We start from the raw sequence: 14,380 nt of genomic DNA on the forward strand, positions 1-14,380 counted from the left end.
TAAGGAGCTGTGACATGGAGAGGCGTGTTTCTCTTTAACAAAAACACTGTACTAATATCTAAAAATGTAACTTTATTATGGACATGAAGCATGTATCTTTGTTAGCACTGACTTTTCCTAACATCAACAGCCTCAATCACCTGCAAGTTCTCTACCTCCGTCCTCCGCCCGCTGACACACGCTACTACTCAACTGGCTTCTTGACACAATCATATGGTGAGCCTGGATGGCTCATAACCTGCTTTTGATAATTTCAGTGTAAACAACAATGTTTATATTTGGTTTTTATTAAATCAAGCTTGCTTATAACTAATTCCCTTTTAGAAAATTACTGTAAAACTGCCAGTTTAGCTTTAATCAGGCTGTAAGCAGATTTCAGAATCATGGTGCTAGAATAAGACGTACCAGGTTGGAATAAAGGACACCCATACACATATATGAAGTTAAAAAAATAAAAACACCAAAAACCCTAAATATAAAATGCATTGACCACACAGAAAGCTTAAATTCCTGGGCAATAAAAAGCCTGATTTTCTTTTAAATAACAAAGAATAATACTTAGTAAAATTTGCTCACTTACAGCTAATACAGTCTTGTTCAGTTCACATTATATGGAAAATAAAAAGAAACCAGGAGGAACCCCGATCTAAAAAGATGGTTGCCTTATCATTATGAAATATTAAATCTCATAAAATAAAAAGTTTTTGCAATGTCATAACGAATGAGTTGACAAAACATTTAAGATGTGTTGCAGCCAACACCATTATAAACGCTCACAGTACTTCACAAACGACACACTTAGTGGAGTGAACACAGCGACACTTGGAATACGGCAGCACTGGAGGCTGGCCCTTCCTATTCAGAATGAGCACCAGGGTGAGATGCCACTGACTCAGGCAGGGATTCGGTCTCTCAAATACTCCAGCACAGCAGCTGTGCCTTTCATCAATATGGCTGCTCGAGGAACTCGGAAGGGATTTCCATCTAGCAGTAGTGTTCTAAATAGAAGAAACAAGAAAATTAAGCATTCCTATTAGTGATTCTCTTTTCATGAAATAAAACTATCATTTGCAATTTTATAAATGTGTATTTTTACTTATGTGTCTCTTACAAACCCAACTAAATATGCAGACAGCTGGAATTACAATACCCAACAGCACAGGTGACTGTCACATGAGAGGCACATTACGGAGTTTACATTCACTGGCTCCATTGGTTTTAACAGACTTATGGTATAGGCATCATTAATATTTCTGATTTTAAAGGCAGGGCAATACAGAACTGGAAAAACAAAGTCGTACCTAGGATAAAGAGTTGCTAAATGATAGTGCTATGATTTGAACTACCAGTTAGTCTCCTCTCGATTTTACATGACCACATGCTAAATAATAAAATAGATTTAAGCAAGTGAATGAGCAAATTGACAATGACCCATGCCAAGGACACTGCAAACACTGCAATCACAGCTCACTCTACACCCAAGGGCACTGCAATCACAGCTCACTCTACACCCAAGGGCACTGTAATCACAGCTCACTCTACCCAAGGGCACTGCAATCACAGCTCACTCTGTACCCAAGGGCACTGCAATCACAGCTCACTCTGTACCCAAGGGCACTGCAATCACAGCTCACTCTGTACCCAAGGGCACTGCAATCACAGCTCACTCTACACCCAAGGGCACTGCAATCACAGCTCACTCTACACCCAAGGGCACTGTAATCACAGCTCACTCTGTACCCAAGGGCACTGCAATCACAGCTCACTCTGTACCCAAGGACACTGCAATCACAGCTCACTCTACACCCAAGGGCACTGCAATCACAGCTCACTCTACACCCAAGGGCATTGCAATCACAGCTCACTCTGTACCCAAGGGCACTGCAATCACAGCTCACTCTACACTCCAAGGACACTGCAATCACAGCTCACTCTACACTCCAAGGGCCATCCACACAAGTCCGCCCTCCCTGACCAGAGGAACATGTACAAAGTTCACTTACATGTTTGGAAATAAGACTCAATTTATGACTAAGGGTAAGTTCTTTATGGAATTAATGAAATATCTTCAATCAAAAGACTTTACTAACCTAAGTTTTTATGTAAACAAAAATGAAATGGCTCACACAGCATTATAAGGTTCATCTACATTTCTTCAGATATTTCCATGTTACTTGGAAATCTTTCTAAAAACTTAACATTCTTAGCTTCTAGAAAGAAAATAACTGCAGTTGATTTTCGTGGTGCATATGTTCTATATCTTCAAATCTATCCACTCCAAATCTGTCTGTAACTCCAAATTATTGGATTTGCAGCTATGCCCAGAACTGGAGAAAACTGACATCACTCAAGGGGGCGAGACCATGAAGTCTGATAGGGCATCTGCAATCACACTGCAATCAGGCATCCTTTCTTGCACTTTCCTGTTCCAAACAGGCAGGGGTGAAAATCTACACCTATAACCCAGCCCTTAGGAAACTACGGCAAGCAAATACAGAGCTCAAGTCTAGCATGAGCAATATAGCAAGACTATTTTGTTTAAAAAAATAAAATAAAATAAAAAAAATTAAACAGTCTCCACATGCAGTTCTAAAAAACTGTTTGGTATCCATGGGTACAAATGTACTTACAGAAAAACATGCTAAGTTTCTTTCAGGCATAAATTAGAGTGGTATATTTATGAGGAAGTAATAAATTAAGGTGTCATACTGAAGGGGTTCATAACTACAGCAAACTGAGGCTTATTTTACAAATACAAGCAACTGTATTTGTTTCTTACAATTCACTAGAAATAAGGAGCCAGGGCTACCCCAGTGAGCGGCCAAAAACTACAAGCTGCTTTCCAGAATGAAGTAGCTTTCTGCTGACATCTCAAACTCCCTTCTATTTGCTCAATCAGAATTTAATTAGGTGCCTAGCACAGACAAAGCTTTAGTACAACTTATTTTTGGATTACAAAAATCCAAAAGAAAGTGGCAAGGGCTGCAGGAGAAGCAGTGAGGAGAGGAACCACACAACGGGTTTCCGAGTAATGCTCTATACTCTGACCTCAGAAATACCGAGCAAGGCTAAGGAGGGTCAGATCTTCCCGCCCTTTGTCCCAGTGCAGTTCTTGATGTTAAGCATATACCAGGACAAAAATACTATGAGATAGAGTCTATTTATACATATATGGTGTTATATAAGGTCAGAAATTATCTGGTGAAATTGAAAAGAAAAATTAGGTGTTTGGTTAACTATTATTGTTACAAGGTATTAAGTCTGTTGTTTCAATTTCCTGCAAAAAAACAAAACCAAAAACAAATCAAAACAAAAAACCCATACAATCAACAAATCACTCGGAAGCCCCCAGAAGGGAAGTTACCGTAGCTGCACACAGTTCCCGAGCTCGGGCGGAATCTGCAGGAGGTCGTTGTTTTGAAGGTCCAGAGTGCTCAGCTTTTCCATCAGCTTCATCTTCTGAGGGTCCACAAAGCCAACCTGATTGTTGCTGATCAGAACTGCTTCTAATGTGGGGATGTGGTACAGAACTGGAGGCAGCACTGTGAACCTATTGAGATATAAAAGGACACCTCCATGTACTGAGCTAAAGGCCAAATCATTCTCAAAAATAGATGACTCAAGTGTGGTTTAAGTCCTATATTCGACTTTTCCAGAAAACAAGAAACCAATTTTAGAATATATATTCAGCAGACAGAGAAGGTACTGTTGATTGTAAAAATCAAACAGAAGATGAGGCTAAGTCCCCCACTCACGAATGTGACAGCTCTGGGGCTCTAAAGGCTGCTCTTGGGAGGGTACTCTTTGTCAATTTACTTTTATTTATCATTAATCACCTCTATTTAAGTAAAATGTGAGGGGTTTTTTTTGTTTTTGTTTTTGTTTTTTTTTAGTTTGTTTGCTGGAGGCTTCCAGACAAAAGCACTCTGAGTTCTTCCAGAGATGACTGACTGTCACAGACACTGGCTTCATTGTCCAAACGAAACTGTCAGATGCCAGAGACAGGTGTTCCTGGCTAACATCGGATTTTCAGTGTTTACCTCAGGCATCTCAAAAGCTCTCCACACTTGCCCTACAACAACCACAATTAGTCAGGTGTTTCTCTTCCTTCTATACTGAGTTCTCGGAGTGGTGGAAGGAATAACAACCACAGCCAGCTCAGCATCAGTCATGAGAATTCTAAGCAACAATACATTCAAGTAGAATGAAATGAAAATAAAACCTGCCAGTGAGATACGGTAAAATAAAGGATTCTTATTCAGCTGGCTCCAGATGCTTTCTTACCTGTTAAACGAAAGATTGATCGTTTGCAGTTTTGTCAGTGATGACATCTCTTCAGGCAAAGAACTTAAAAAATTATTCCTAAATTGGAAATCAAAACATGGGTTTGAAACTTTGCAAACTTTTACAACTTTAAATCCTAGGAGGAATAAAAAACGCAAGTGTGCTTGTCAATTCTTATTAATCTGAGCATTCTTCTGCATCCTTCCTTTTCTATGTACAATTCTGTCTGCACAAGCTGTGCTACACAGCCCAGTCTTTGTGCTGTCAGACATGAGAGAAGATTGAATCCTCCTAGTAGAGACTTCAGAACAGTTACAAAGAGACACACACACACAAGTCTAGGACAAAAAAAAAAATCCCACAAAAACAAACACAAACAAACAAACCAGACAGCAGCCAGGGGGACCTCCTTTCTCTCTGTTCCATCAGCTTTATACTCTTGACACCCCAGAACAGAAAAAGCTCACACTTAGTGCAGGCAGATCCTCCTGCCTCAACTATACTTTATGCCAACTAAAAGCATTCCTGCTAGTAGGACGCACTAGGAGAAGCGCAGGCAACAGAAACAGTCTACAGCAGATAATGTCAAGGCCCAAAGACAAACGCTATGTAACCGAGACACTTGGTGTCACTCTATGAGCTGTCTCAAGCTTGCTAAGATTCCCAAAGAGTATAAGGGAGGTTCTAGCTCTGTTCCAGTCAGGGCTCTTCTGCTTGGTTCTGTCTCTTTAATGTCCCAGTGGGAAGCAAGCAGGCTCACAGGCCTTGTGCAACCGTAGAGCAGCAGAGGGGAATGCTGGGCAGAGGGGAATGCTGGTCTGGTCTCCAGCATTATCTACTTCAGCAACAAACAACACAAAGTAGACATTTTCCATGTGTTAACTGTCACTTCCCTTAGGCAAGAATTTAAAGAATATTGATTAAAAAATATCTTAGATAGGGGACTGGAGAGATGGATCAGTGGTTAAGAGCACTGGATGTTTTTCCAGAGGACCTGAGTTCAATTCCCAGCAACCATATGGTGGTTCACAACCATCTGTAATGAGATCTGGTGTCCTCTTCTGGCCCGTTGTAGGCACAATGCAGACTGAATATTGTATACATAATAAATAAAGTGTGTGCCACAACACCTGGCTTAAAAAAATTTTAGATATTTTTATCTCATCATCTAAGTTATAAAATATTTACAATGGGAGGCTGGTTAAAGTATCTAAATATTTAATTTTATATTTCCCCTAGCATTGTTAGCACACTGAAGACCAGGTTCCATATTCACCAATGAAAACATGATACGAAAACTCAGAAATCAATCATAACTTTTAAGGTGTCAAGTAACAATATATTTTCAAGTACCTTAAATCTAAAAATGTCAATTTCTGAAGCAAGCATAACTCCTGGGATATAAAGGAAAGCTTGTTAAAACTAAGGTTGACATCTGATACCATCTCCTTCAGCTCAATAATCCTGAAACAAAAACAATTATAACTGTTAGTACTAATTCAAAAATGAAACAATCATAGGAGAAGGAACAACATCCCTTTTGCCTTGCCATGACTTTCAGGATCTCAGTTCCTCACAGAAATTTCAGACTGGCTGTGTAAACTCAAAATTAAAAAGAAAAAAAAAGTCTTACAGTGATCTGACCAAGGCGTCAATCTGACAGTAAATGCTTAGTGAAGTTTAATTTAAAAAAATCCACTGATTATATATTTAATGTAATTAAGAAAAAAAATCAGACCTACCATAGTACAATATTTCATTTTGGCAGTTAACTGAATTCATAAAATATACTGCTAGACACTAATAATACAGCATTTTAGACAACACACATACTATTCATATGCAGGCATCTCAAACTAATTTTAGGGATTGGAGAGACAGCTTTGTCATAATACTGGCTGCTCTTTCAGAGGACCCAATTTTGATTGGCAGTACCCACGTGGTGGCTCACAACCGTTAACTCCAGTTTCAGGGCATCCAGCACACTGTTTTCCACTGGTACCAGACATTCAAGCGATTTCAGGCAAAACACCCATACACATAAAATAATGTTTTTATTTAATTTGACATACCACTTTCTAATAATATTTGCTATGTAAGTTATCATTAAATCCAATCATGGTTAAAACAAGATCTGAAGCTGGTTTCTAGGTTTGACAAGTCTTTACTGCTAAGCAGCTTAAGTTGAAAAAGAAGGATTAAACATCTCTAACTAAGCCTAATCAAGTTTGGTCATTTTAATTATATGACTGATAAGATCTACCAAATAAAATTAAACCATAACAAGCATTTTTTGGTCCATCACATTAGCAAAGAAAAGAAAATAGAAAACCATCATAGCTGGTGCTTAAGACGTAGGGAGGAAGGGAGCACCAATGTGTAACCAACAATCTTTAAAAAAGTAATTGAATAGACATGCATCAAGGGTCATATCCCTCAACACAGTAATTTTTCTGGAAATTTAGCCTCAAGAAACAGTGTTTTATTTACTCCTATAAGTAGTTAACCTAGTACATGCTAAAGTAGACTTTAAAAATATTACTTATGAAATATTGAAATACAAAGAAAAAAGAAATTGAGAAATACATGTTGTAAATAAAGCATCCAAGAACAAATTACACATAAAATTGCAAATATCGAATGTCACTAAGATAACATCTGTATCAGTGATAAGACAATATGCCATGTCCTTCCATTTCATTTAACATTTTATGAATATTCATTATGAATTATAAATTTTATGTAAGAGAGGGAGAGTGGACTAGAAGCACTCTAGGGCAAGGCAGTATGTGCTATGTCTTCTCTGGCTTTCTAAGCTGCTTTTTAAAATCAGCATCCCTGGTAAGAGAAGACGATGACTGTGGAATAAAACAGGGAGAAGCCTAAGCAAGTGGGTGAATCCAGGGCATCTCTTTCAGTATCCACCTCTACTCCAGTCAAGTATGAAGCTGCTTAGTACACACATGTGATGTGGGGTTCCCCTCTGTATGCTATGACTATGTTTTATTACCACTGGTTAATAAAGAGTTGCTTTGGCCTATAGCAGGGCAGAATATAGGTAGGCGGGAAAACTAAACCCAATGCAGGGAAAAAGTAGGCAGAGTTAGGTAGATGCCATGTAACTGCTGAAGGTCAAAGATGCCAGAACCTTACCAGTAAACCAGTCTCATGGCGAGATACATATGAATAGATATGGGCTAATTTAAGATGTAAGAGCTAGCTAGGAACATGCCTGAGCCATTGGCCAAGTAGTATTGTAATTAGTATCGTTTTTGTGTGACTATTCAGGTCTGGGCGGTTGGGAAATGAAAAAACAAGAGTCTCTGTTTACACACATGAACAACTAAAAAAAACCAGAGAAAGACAAAACACAAGGGAACAGAGATGCCACAGAGGCCAACTGATGTATCAAAAACACTGAACGGCTTTCACACAACTGCCCAGATTTTCAGATGTCTAAAAGGGCAAAATATAAAATGTATTTTATTTACAGAGAACTCTTGGAATATAGCTCTTGAAGCAAGATAGCCCATTGCAAAAGGAGACCTGTCCCTCTTCTGGTTCATTGATAGACTAGAATATCTGATTTGATGTCAGATACATTTGTGTTTGGGCAGACCTGGGTCAAACTGGCTAACAGAGAAACAGCACATACAGCTGTACTGCTGAGCTTCGAAGTGAAACCACAATTCCTTGCTGCGGGCCTGGTAGTGGGTGGTCTCTTATGAGTCTCACTGTTATACTTCTCTATACAAGACTAGTAATTTTAGAGTTAATGATTCTAACACCTAATTCCCCAGTTTACAGCATAAAGCATGGAGTATTAAGATCCTGTGCATCTTTCAGAGCAGTGGAACCATAGTTTGCAGCCCCTCTATCACTAACTGTTGGGGAATATTTTAAGGTGTGCAGCTTCTGTTTATGCTGCACTTGTTTAACTCTGTGAAGCTGGGATTCTTTGCCTGCTTAAAATACCTGATGGTCCTAATGAAGAGATGAACAGCTGATAGCAAGTCAGGTGCAAGAATAGGCGGGGCTAGCAGGCAGAGAGTATGAGCAGAAGGAAGACAGGAAAAGGAAGCGCAACCAGAGAACAAGGAGAGGACATCAGGGGCCAGTCACCCAGCCAGTCACGGAGTAAGAGAGAAGACAGATAGAAGTAAGAAAAGGAAAAAACCCAGAGACAAAAGGGAGATAGACAACATAATTTATTTAAGTTAAGAAAAGCTGGCAAGAAACAAGCCAAGCTAAGGCCAGGCATTCATAACTAAGATTAAGCCTCTGTGTGTGATTTGTTTGGGAGCTGGGTGATGGGACCCTCAAAGAGTCAAAAAAATTAAGAGCAAAAACATCAAACAATTAACAGTTCAGGAAACTAACACCTACTTTCCAAGATGCAACTACAAAAACAAGGCCAACCTGAACAGCGCAGCATGAGGCCATCCTACCTTTTGGGGATCTCACACAGTTGGTTCTTACTGAAGTTGACGGAAGTGATGATGTTGCTTTTTGTGGCATCAAATATGTCATCAGGAATCAAGGTTGCTTGCTTATCACTAAGTAAAAAGCAATTCAAAAAATAAAACATTCTCAATTGTCCAGAAAATATGTAATCTCTAGTCCCTACTTCTAAAGGCCTTTACAGACTTTACCAACATGTTTAAGGTATCTATAGATGAAGCTCTGTTAGGTCAGTATGCCCCACTCCTGCTCAGTCACATGAACAAGACATACGTACTTTCAAAGTTCAGACACTTAGAGAATGCATGGTCCATTTCTCTGCCTGTGATTGGAGATGAATCTGATTTTAAAACCAAGCTTTCTTTAAAAATTTGTAAGATCTGTCAGCTTTGAGGGCTGCAGGTAAGGAGTGCAACCCTGTACTAAGTTAGTGTCTGTAATCACCTACACACACCCCTTCTTGCTCCTCTAGTGTGTGGCAGAGACACAGTAGGAGACGGGGTGAACTGACTATCTGTGGGACCACACTGATGACCTTTGCAGTTCTTTCCTGCTCTGGAATCAGAATCTGAAAAGCAGCCTTTGATATTTATGTTATGGCTTATGCAAATGTAAGCATATATAACAATGCCATATGATTGGAGGAACACAGAATAGGTACAGGAGATTCCAACTCACATATTAAAGGGTGGAATAAGAATAACGTGAATGGAGATCTTCACTGCTGAAAGGGGTCCTCCCAACACATATGGGTGAGGAGTCACATGAGCTCAGACTCTTTAGAGGATAGTTATCGGTCTGGAGTCTGTACTCCTTCATCTCTCCACCCCAACACCACACAAGAAAGAGTGTGAGCAAAAGGGCTGGCAGCGTAGTTCATCCTCACTATAAGAGCACCCGACGAATTCTTACACTCTGCAGGATACACCTTCATAATATAGGAACTTAATGCTTTCCGTTACTCTGTACACGGACACCATCAGTGCTTCCATGTTACTGTGTTCCCAGAATGCAGTGCAATTCTATGAGACATCACCTCAGTTCCACTCACAAACATGAGGTAATCACTTCTCAAACTGCTTGTTAGTTCAGTCAAGCTTTTCATTAACTAAATGATAGTTCTTATTTAACGGACTCACTCTCAAACATAAAATTTTCTCTAAGAACTAGTTAGTAAATTTGAGAAATTAAATACTAAACTGTCACTCATATTCTTGTAATAAAATATCACCATAAAAGTGTTAACATTAATCCAGACATTTCTCTCTCTCTCTCTTTTTTTTTTTTTTTTTTTTTTTTTGCAACTAACATTGTTTTGAGTCAAATAGGGGAGGCTAAGCAGGAAGAAAGAGAATGAAAGGATGCAGCAGCCACCGCCTCCCAGACACTACCCAGAAAGATGGAACACTGCCTTTAGGCCAAAGCCCACCTCATTCCCAGTGAGGGCAACTGTGTCCTTTAATAAAAACCACACAAAATAGAGGGCTGAAGAGATGGCTCCGTCTTTAAGGACCTTTGGCTGCTTTTCTAGAGAACTCATGTTTGAGTTCCAGCACCCACATGGTGGCTCACAATTTTCTACATATTCTAAAATAAAATTTTTAATAAGGTCCAGGGAACAAGTTCTCTCCTTCGTGTGCCCTTCCTTTAACTTCACTGCACTGGTGTAACAGCCTTCTTCCCATCTTCTACCTCCTTCCCACAGTTCCTCTCCCAGACACTCAGCCACTCTATCTCCTTCCCACAGTTCCTCTCCCAGACACTCAGCCACTCTACCTCCTTCCCACAGTTCCTCTCCCAGACACTCAGCCACTCTATCTCCTTCCCACAGTTCCTCTCCCAGACACTCAGCCACTCTACCTCCTTCCCACAGTTCCTCTCCCAGATACTCAGCCACTCTACCTCCTTCCCACAGTTCCTCTCCCAGACACTCAGCCACTCTATCTCCTTCCCACAGTTCCTCTCCTGGATACTCAGCCACTCTACCTCCTTCCCACAGTTCCTCTCCTGGATACTCAGCCACTCTACCTCCTTCCCACAGTTCCTCTCTCAGATACTCAGCCACTCTACCTCCTTCCCACAGTTCCTCTCCCAGACACTCAGTCACTCTACCTCCTTCCCACAGTTCCTCTCCCAGATACTCAGCCACTCTACCTCCTTCCCACAGTTTCTCTCCCAGATACTCAGTCACTCTACCTCTCTGACTCAAGATCCTCTTTGAACCCACTTTTAAATTCTTCTGAGGAACCTACAAAGGGGAATCTGCTTCCATGACTGTCTTCTCCTCACTAGCTGTCCTTTGTCAAAAGTTTCCTATGGGCCTTGCAATGGTGGGCTACATATCTGTACTTAGTAGCTTCAGCACGACCATAGCACGGGCACCGAATGCATCTCCTATGCTATACAGATGGACTCTGATAGTCTGAATGAGAATGGCCTCCATAAAGCCATATATTTGAATGCTTGGACCCAGCTGGTGGGACTGTTTGGAAGGATTAGGAGGTGTGAACTTACTGGAAAAGGTGTGTCACTGGCAGTGTACTTTGAGGTTTCAAAAGCCCACATCATTCCTGTTTCTGCTCGCGCTCTCATTTGCTCTCTCTCCCTCCCCCTCCATTTCCTCCCTCTCTCCGTCCCTCCCTGCACTGCATGCTGCTCCAGACTATGCCTGCCTGCTTGCTGCCAAGACTCTAACTCTCTGCAACCATGAACATAACTGTGAGCCCCGAATTAAACAGTGTTTCAGACGCAGCCTTGGTCATGGCGCTCTGACACAGCAACAGAACAGTAACTAGGACAAACTGCATACCTGTAGTCTAGCAGCTTTAGTGTGACTATGGCATGGACATTGACTCTGGATTCACTTGGTAGCGTCATGGCAGTCTCAGGAACAGAATCATTTTGACTGGTCCCATCATCATCTGGAAAAGTAAGTTATATAAAGTGAATATTACTACTACAAAGCCATCTTTAAATTGGTAATAATATATAATAAAAGTATACATGATTTCTATATAGCATTAATAATACTGGTACATAGTCATATATTTATTTGTATAATTTATTTTATGTTCATTGGTGTTTTTGACTACATGTGTGTCTGTGTGAGGGTGTCAGAAACCCTGGAACTGGAGTTACAGACAAGTGTGAGCTGTCATGTAGGTGCCAGGAATTGAACCCAGGTCCTCTGGAAGAACAGCCAGTGCTCTTAACTGCTGAGCCATCTCTCTAGTCCAATAGTCATATATTTTAATCCCAACAACTCAGACCTCATTTAAGAACATATTAATAGAAAATAAAGTTCTACAGTGTGGCTTCAAATACTACCTATCCACATCACCCAAAATCATCCTACTGTAGGGCAATTCAGTTCTTTCTTTCTTTCTTTTTGGTTTTCGAGATAGTGTTTCTCTGTGTAACAGTCTTGTCTGTCCTGGAACTCACTTGGTAGACCAGGCTGTCCTTGAACTCACTGAGATCCGTCTGCCTCTGCCTCCTGAGTGCTGGAATTAAAGGTGTGCACCTGCACCACCAGAAAGCTATTTCTTTAGAAAGAATCTTCACAAGATAACTACAGCATCTAACAAGAAATCCTTTCTCTTCAGCAAAATAATGGTCCAGTGGAAGGGTCCGGCCAACATCAGAAAAATACTATTTCCCTCAAATGTCTACCAAATAATATACTTATCTTTTCATTTGTAACACAATAAAGCTAATTATTTCCAATCATTTAAAATCTGTCAATTTGTATAATAAAGCTTTTGGATATTACACCACGAGGATGTTTTCCTAACATGTGAACATACACATTCAACTTTCTTACTAATAAGCAGAAACTGAAGTCATCCTACAGCAAAAGCAACAAGAGCCACAGCAGCAGGAGTACAACAGAAGCACATGACAGATTCACACTACTGTGAATCAAATAACTACTTTTGAGAAAATTGTCAAATAATTATACCCCAAGCAACATAATATGAATATTTCACTCATAAAAACAGAACAAAAGACAGTAGCAACAGAAATAAGACCAAGTGAAGCATTAGTAGTATTAATTAAATGTTTTGTTATTTAGAACTTCCCTAGGAATTTGGTCATATTCCTTTATAACTTTTTTTTTAAATATTTATTTATTTATTATGTATACAATATTCTGTGTGAATGTCTGCAGGCCAGAAGAGGGCACCAGACCTCATTACAGATGGTTGTGAGCCACCATGTGGTTGCTGGGAATTGAACTCAGGACCTTTGGAAGAGCAGGCAGTGCTCTTAACCACTGAGCCATCTCTCCAGCCCCTCCTTTATAACTTTAATTGTTTTTTTTTTTATTTTTTTATGTGTGCATGTTTTGCCTGCATGTATTACTGTCAGAGTCAAGAAGAGGGTGTCAGATCCCCGGGACTAGAATTGCACATAGCTGAATTAAATCCTGGTCCTCTGGAAAATACAGGAGAAAATGGCAGTACCTTTGATCTTGCTCCGCAGATATTTTAGGACTTCTTGAGTTCCTTTCTGAAAGGTGGAGACAGAGGCTCACTGTTAGCAAGGCACACTTGGAAGGTTTGTGCATCAACATGTATACCTCAATTTTAATTTAAAAATAAAGTGCTAAATTCTAAAAGAACTTACAGCTATAATTTCTCTTCGAATGGTTCTTAGAGGATTTCCTTCTAGTGCCAGGAATTTCAAATGAAGGTTTCCCAATGAGCAGGGCAGACTACAGAACAAATTGATTTCAGGGAAGCATTACATGTATGTCTAAAGCAACCAAAGGCATGACTATAAAGTAACAAATGACAACAACATACCAAGTAATAATCTCAAAGAGGAACATGAACAAACCTAAAATATTTCCCTTCAAGTTCTAAACATACAAAGGGACAGCCAGACACATTTCCAACTTCACACTAAAGCTGCTACAGGACATGACTATAGCATCTGCTCTATCTGCCTGGTGCTCACACAGATGCTAAACAACCAGCCACTAGCAAGCCCAGCCCAGTGATAAATCAGACTTCACCCAATTACAGAAGGGCACCTCCAAAAACTAGAACAAATTCTAGGCCCTAGTGTATAAGATTCTAATTCAGTAGTAACCTTACAATCTGTTTTTTCCTTCACTGCTTCTTAAGTGAGCCCAAACTCACCTAGGAAACAGCTACCCACTGGAAAATGATACAGTGTTTCAGACACAAGAAGGCTGGCAACCTCCTGGCAAGCAGCTCCAGCAGCAGTGAGGAATTCCATGTTACAAAGTCTGGAGGGCGCAAACAGCTACAATGGCTGGAAACCACATACCCTTTCATCATCCCAATCAAAACCTACTGTGTGTCTTTGCTGTATAATGCTGAGAGTTTCAGCCCCTAAAGATCTGCAGGCTAATCCTTCCTCCCTCTCTCCTCCCTTCCATTTATTTACTATGTATACAGAGTTCCGCCTGTAAGTCTGCTGCAGGCTCCATTACAGATGGCTGTGAGCCACCATGTGGTTGCTGAGAATTAAACTCAGGACCTCTGAAGAGCAGCCAGTGATCTTAACCACTAAGCCACCTCGCCAGCCCCAAGGCTAATCTGTTCTAAACAGTAACTTTCACCATTCTTTCCCTATCACTCTGCTCTTCTTCAACTCCAACATA

At 40.3% G+C, this 14,380-nt stretch overlaps 1 protein-coding gene across 3 annotated transcripts in view; it reads right to left on the bottom strand.

Annotated features, from left to right (window-relative positions):
* Nucleotides 1–52: 52 nt before the first annotated feature.
* Lrrc40 (leucine rich repeat containing 40) overlaps nucleotides 53–14,380 on the bottom strand; it is a 30,616-nt gene continuing 16,288 nt past the window's right edge. For 2 of the 3 annotated variants that reach the window (XM_048453507.3, XM_048453505.3), the window contains 8 exons: nucleotides 13,375–13,462; nucleotides 13,212–13,257; nucleotides 11,555–11,666; nucleotides 8,733–8,840; nucleotides 5,638–5,748; nucleotides 4,285–4,362; nucleotides 3,365–3,550; nucleotides 53–998 (listed from right to left, as the gene is read on the bottom strand). In XM_048453507.3, the coding sequence (XP_048309464.1) occupies nucleotides 893–998; nucleotides 3,365–3,550; nucleotides 4,285–4,362; nucleotides 5,638–5,748; nucleotides 8,733–8,840; nucleotides 11,555–11,666; nucleotides 13,212–13,257; nucleotides 13,375–13,462 (835 nt within the window). In that variant the 3' untranslated portion in view covers nucleotides 53–892. The remainder of the gene's footprint in view (nucleotides 999–3,364; nucleotides 3,551–4,284; nucleotides 4,363–5,637; nucleotides 5,749–8,732; nucleotides 8,841–11,554; nucleotides 11,667–13,211; nucleotides 13,258–13,374; nucleotides 13,463–14,380) is intronic. The other variant, XM_048453506.3, reaches the window with a different exon arrangement.

Source organism: Myodes glareolus, chromosome 17 (genome assembly GCF_982192425.1).
Source record: "Myodes glareolus chromosome 17, mMyoGla1.1, whole genome shotgun sequence".
In the NCBI taxonomy this organism is placed as follows: domain Eukaryota; kingdom Metazoa; phylum Chordata; class Mammalia; order Rodentia; family Cricetidae; genus Myodes; species Myodes glareolus.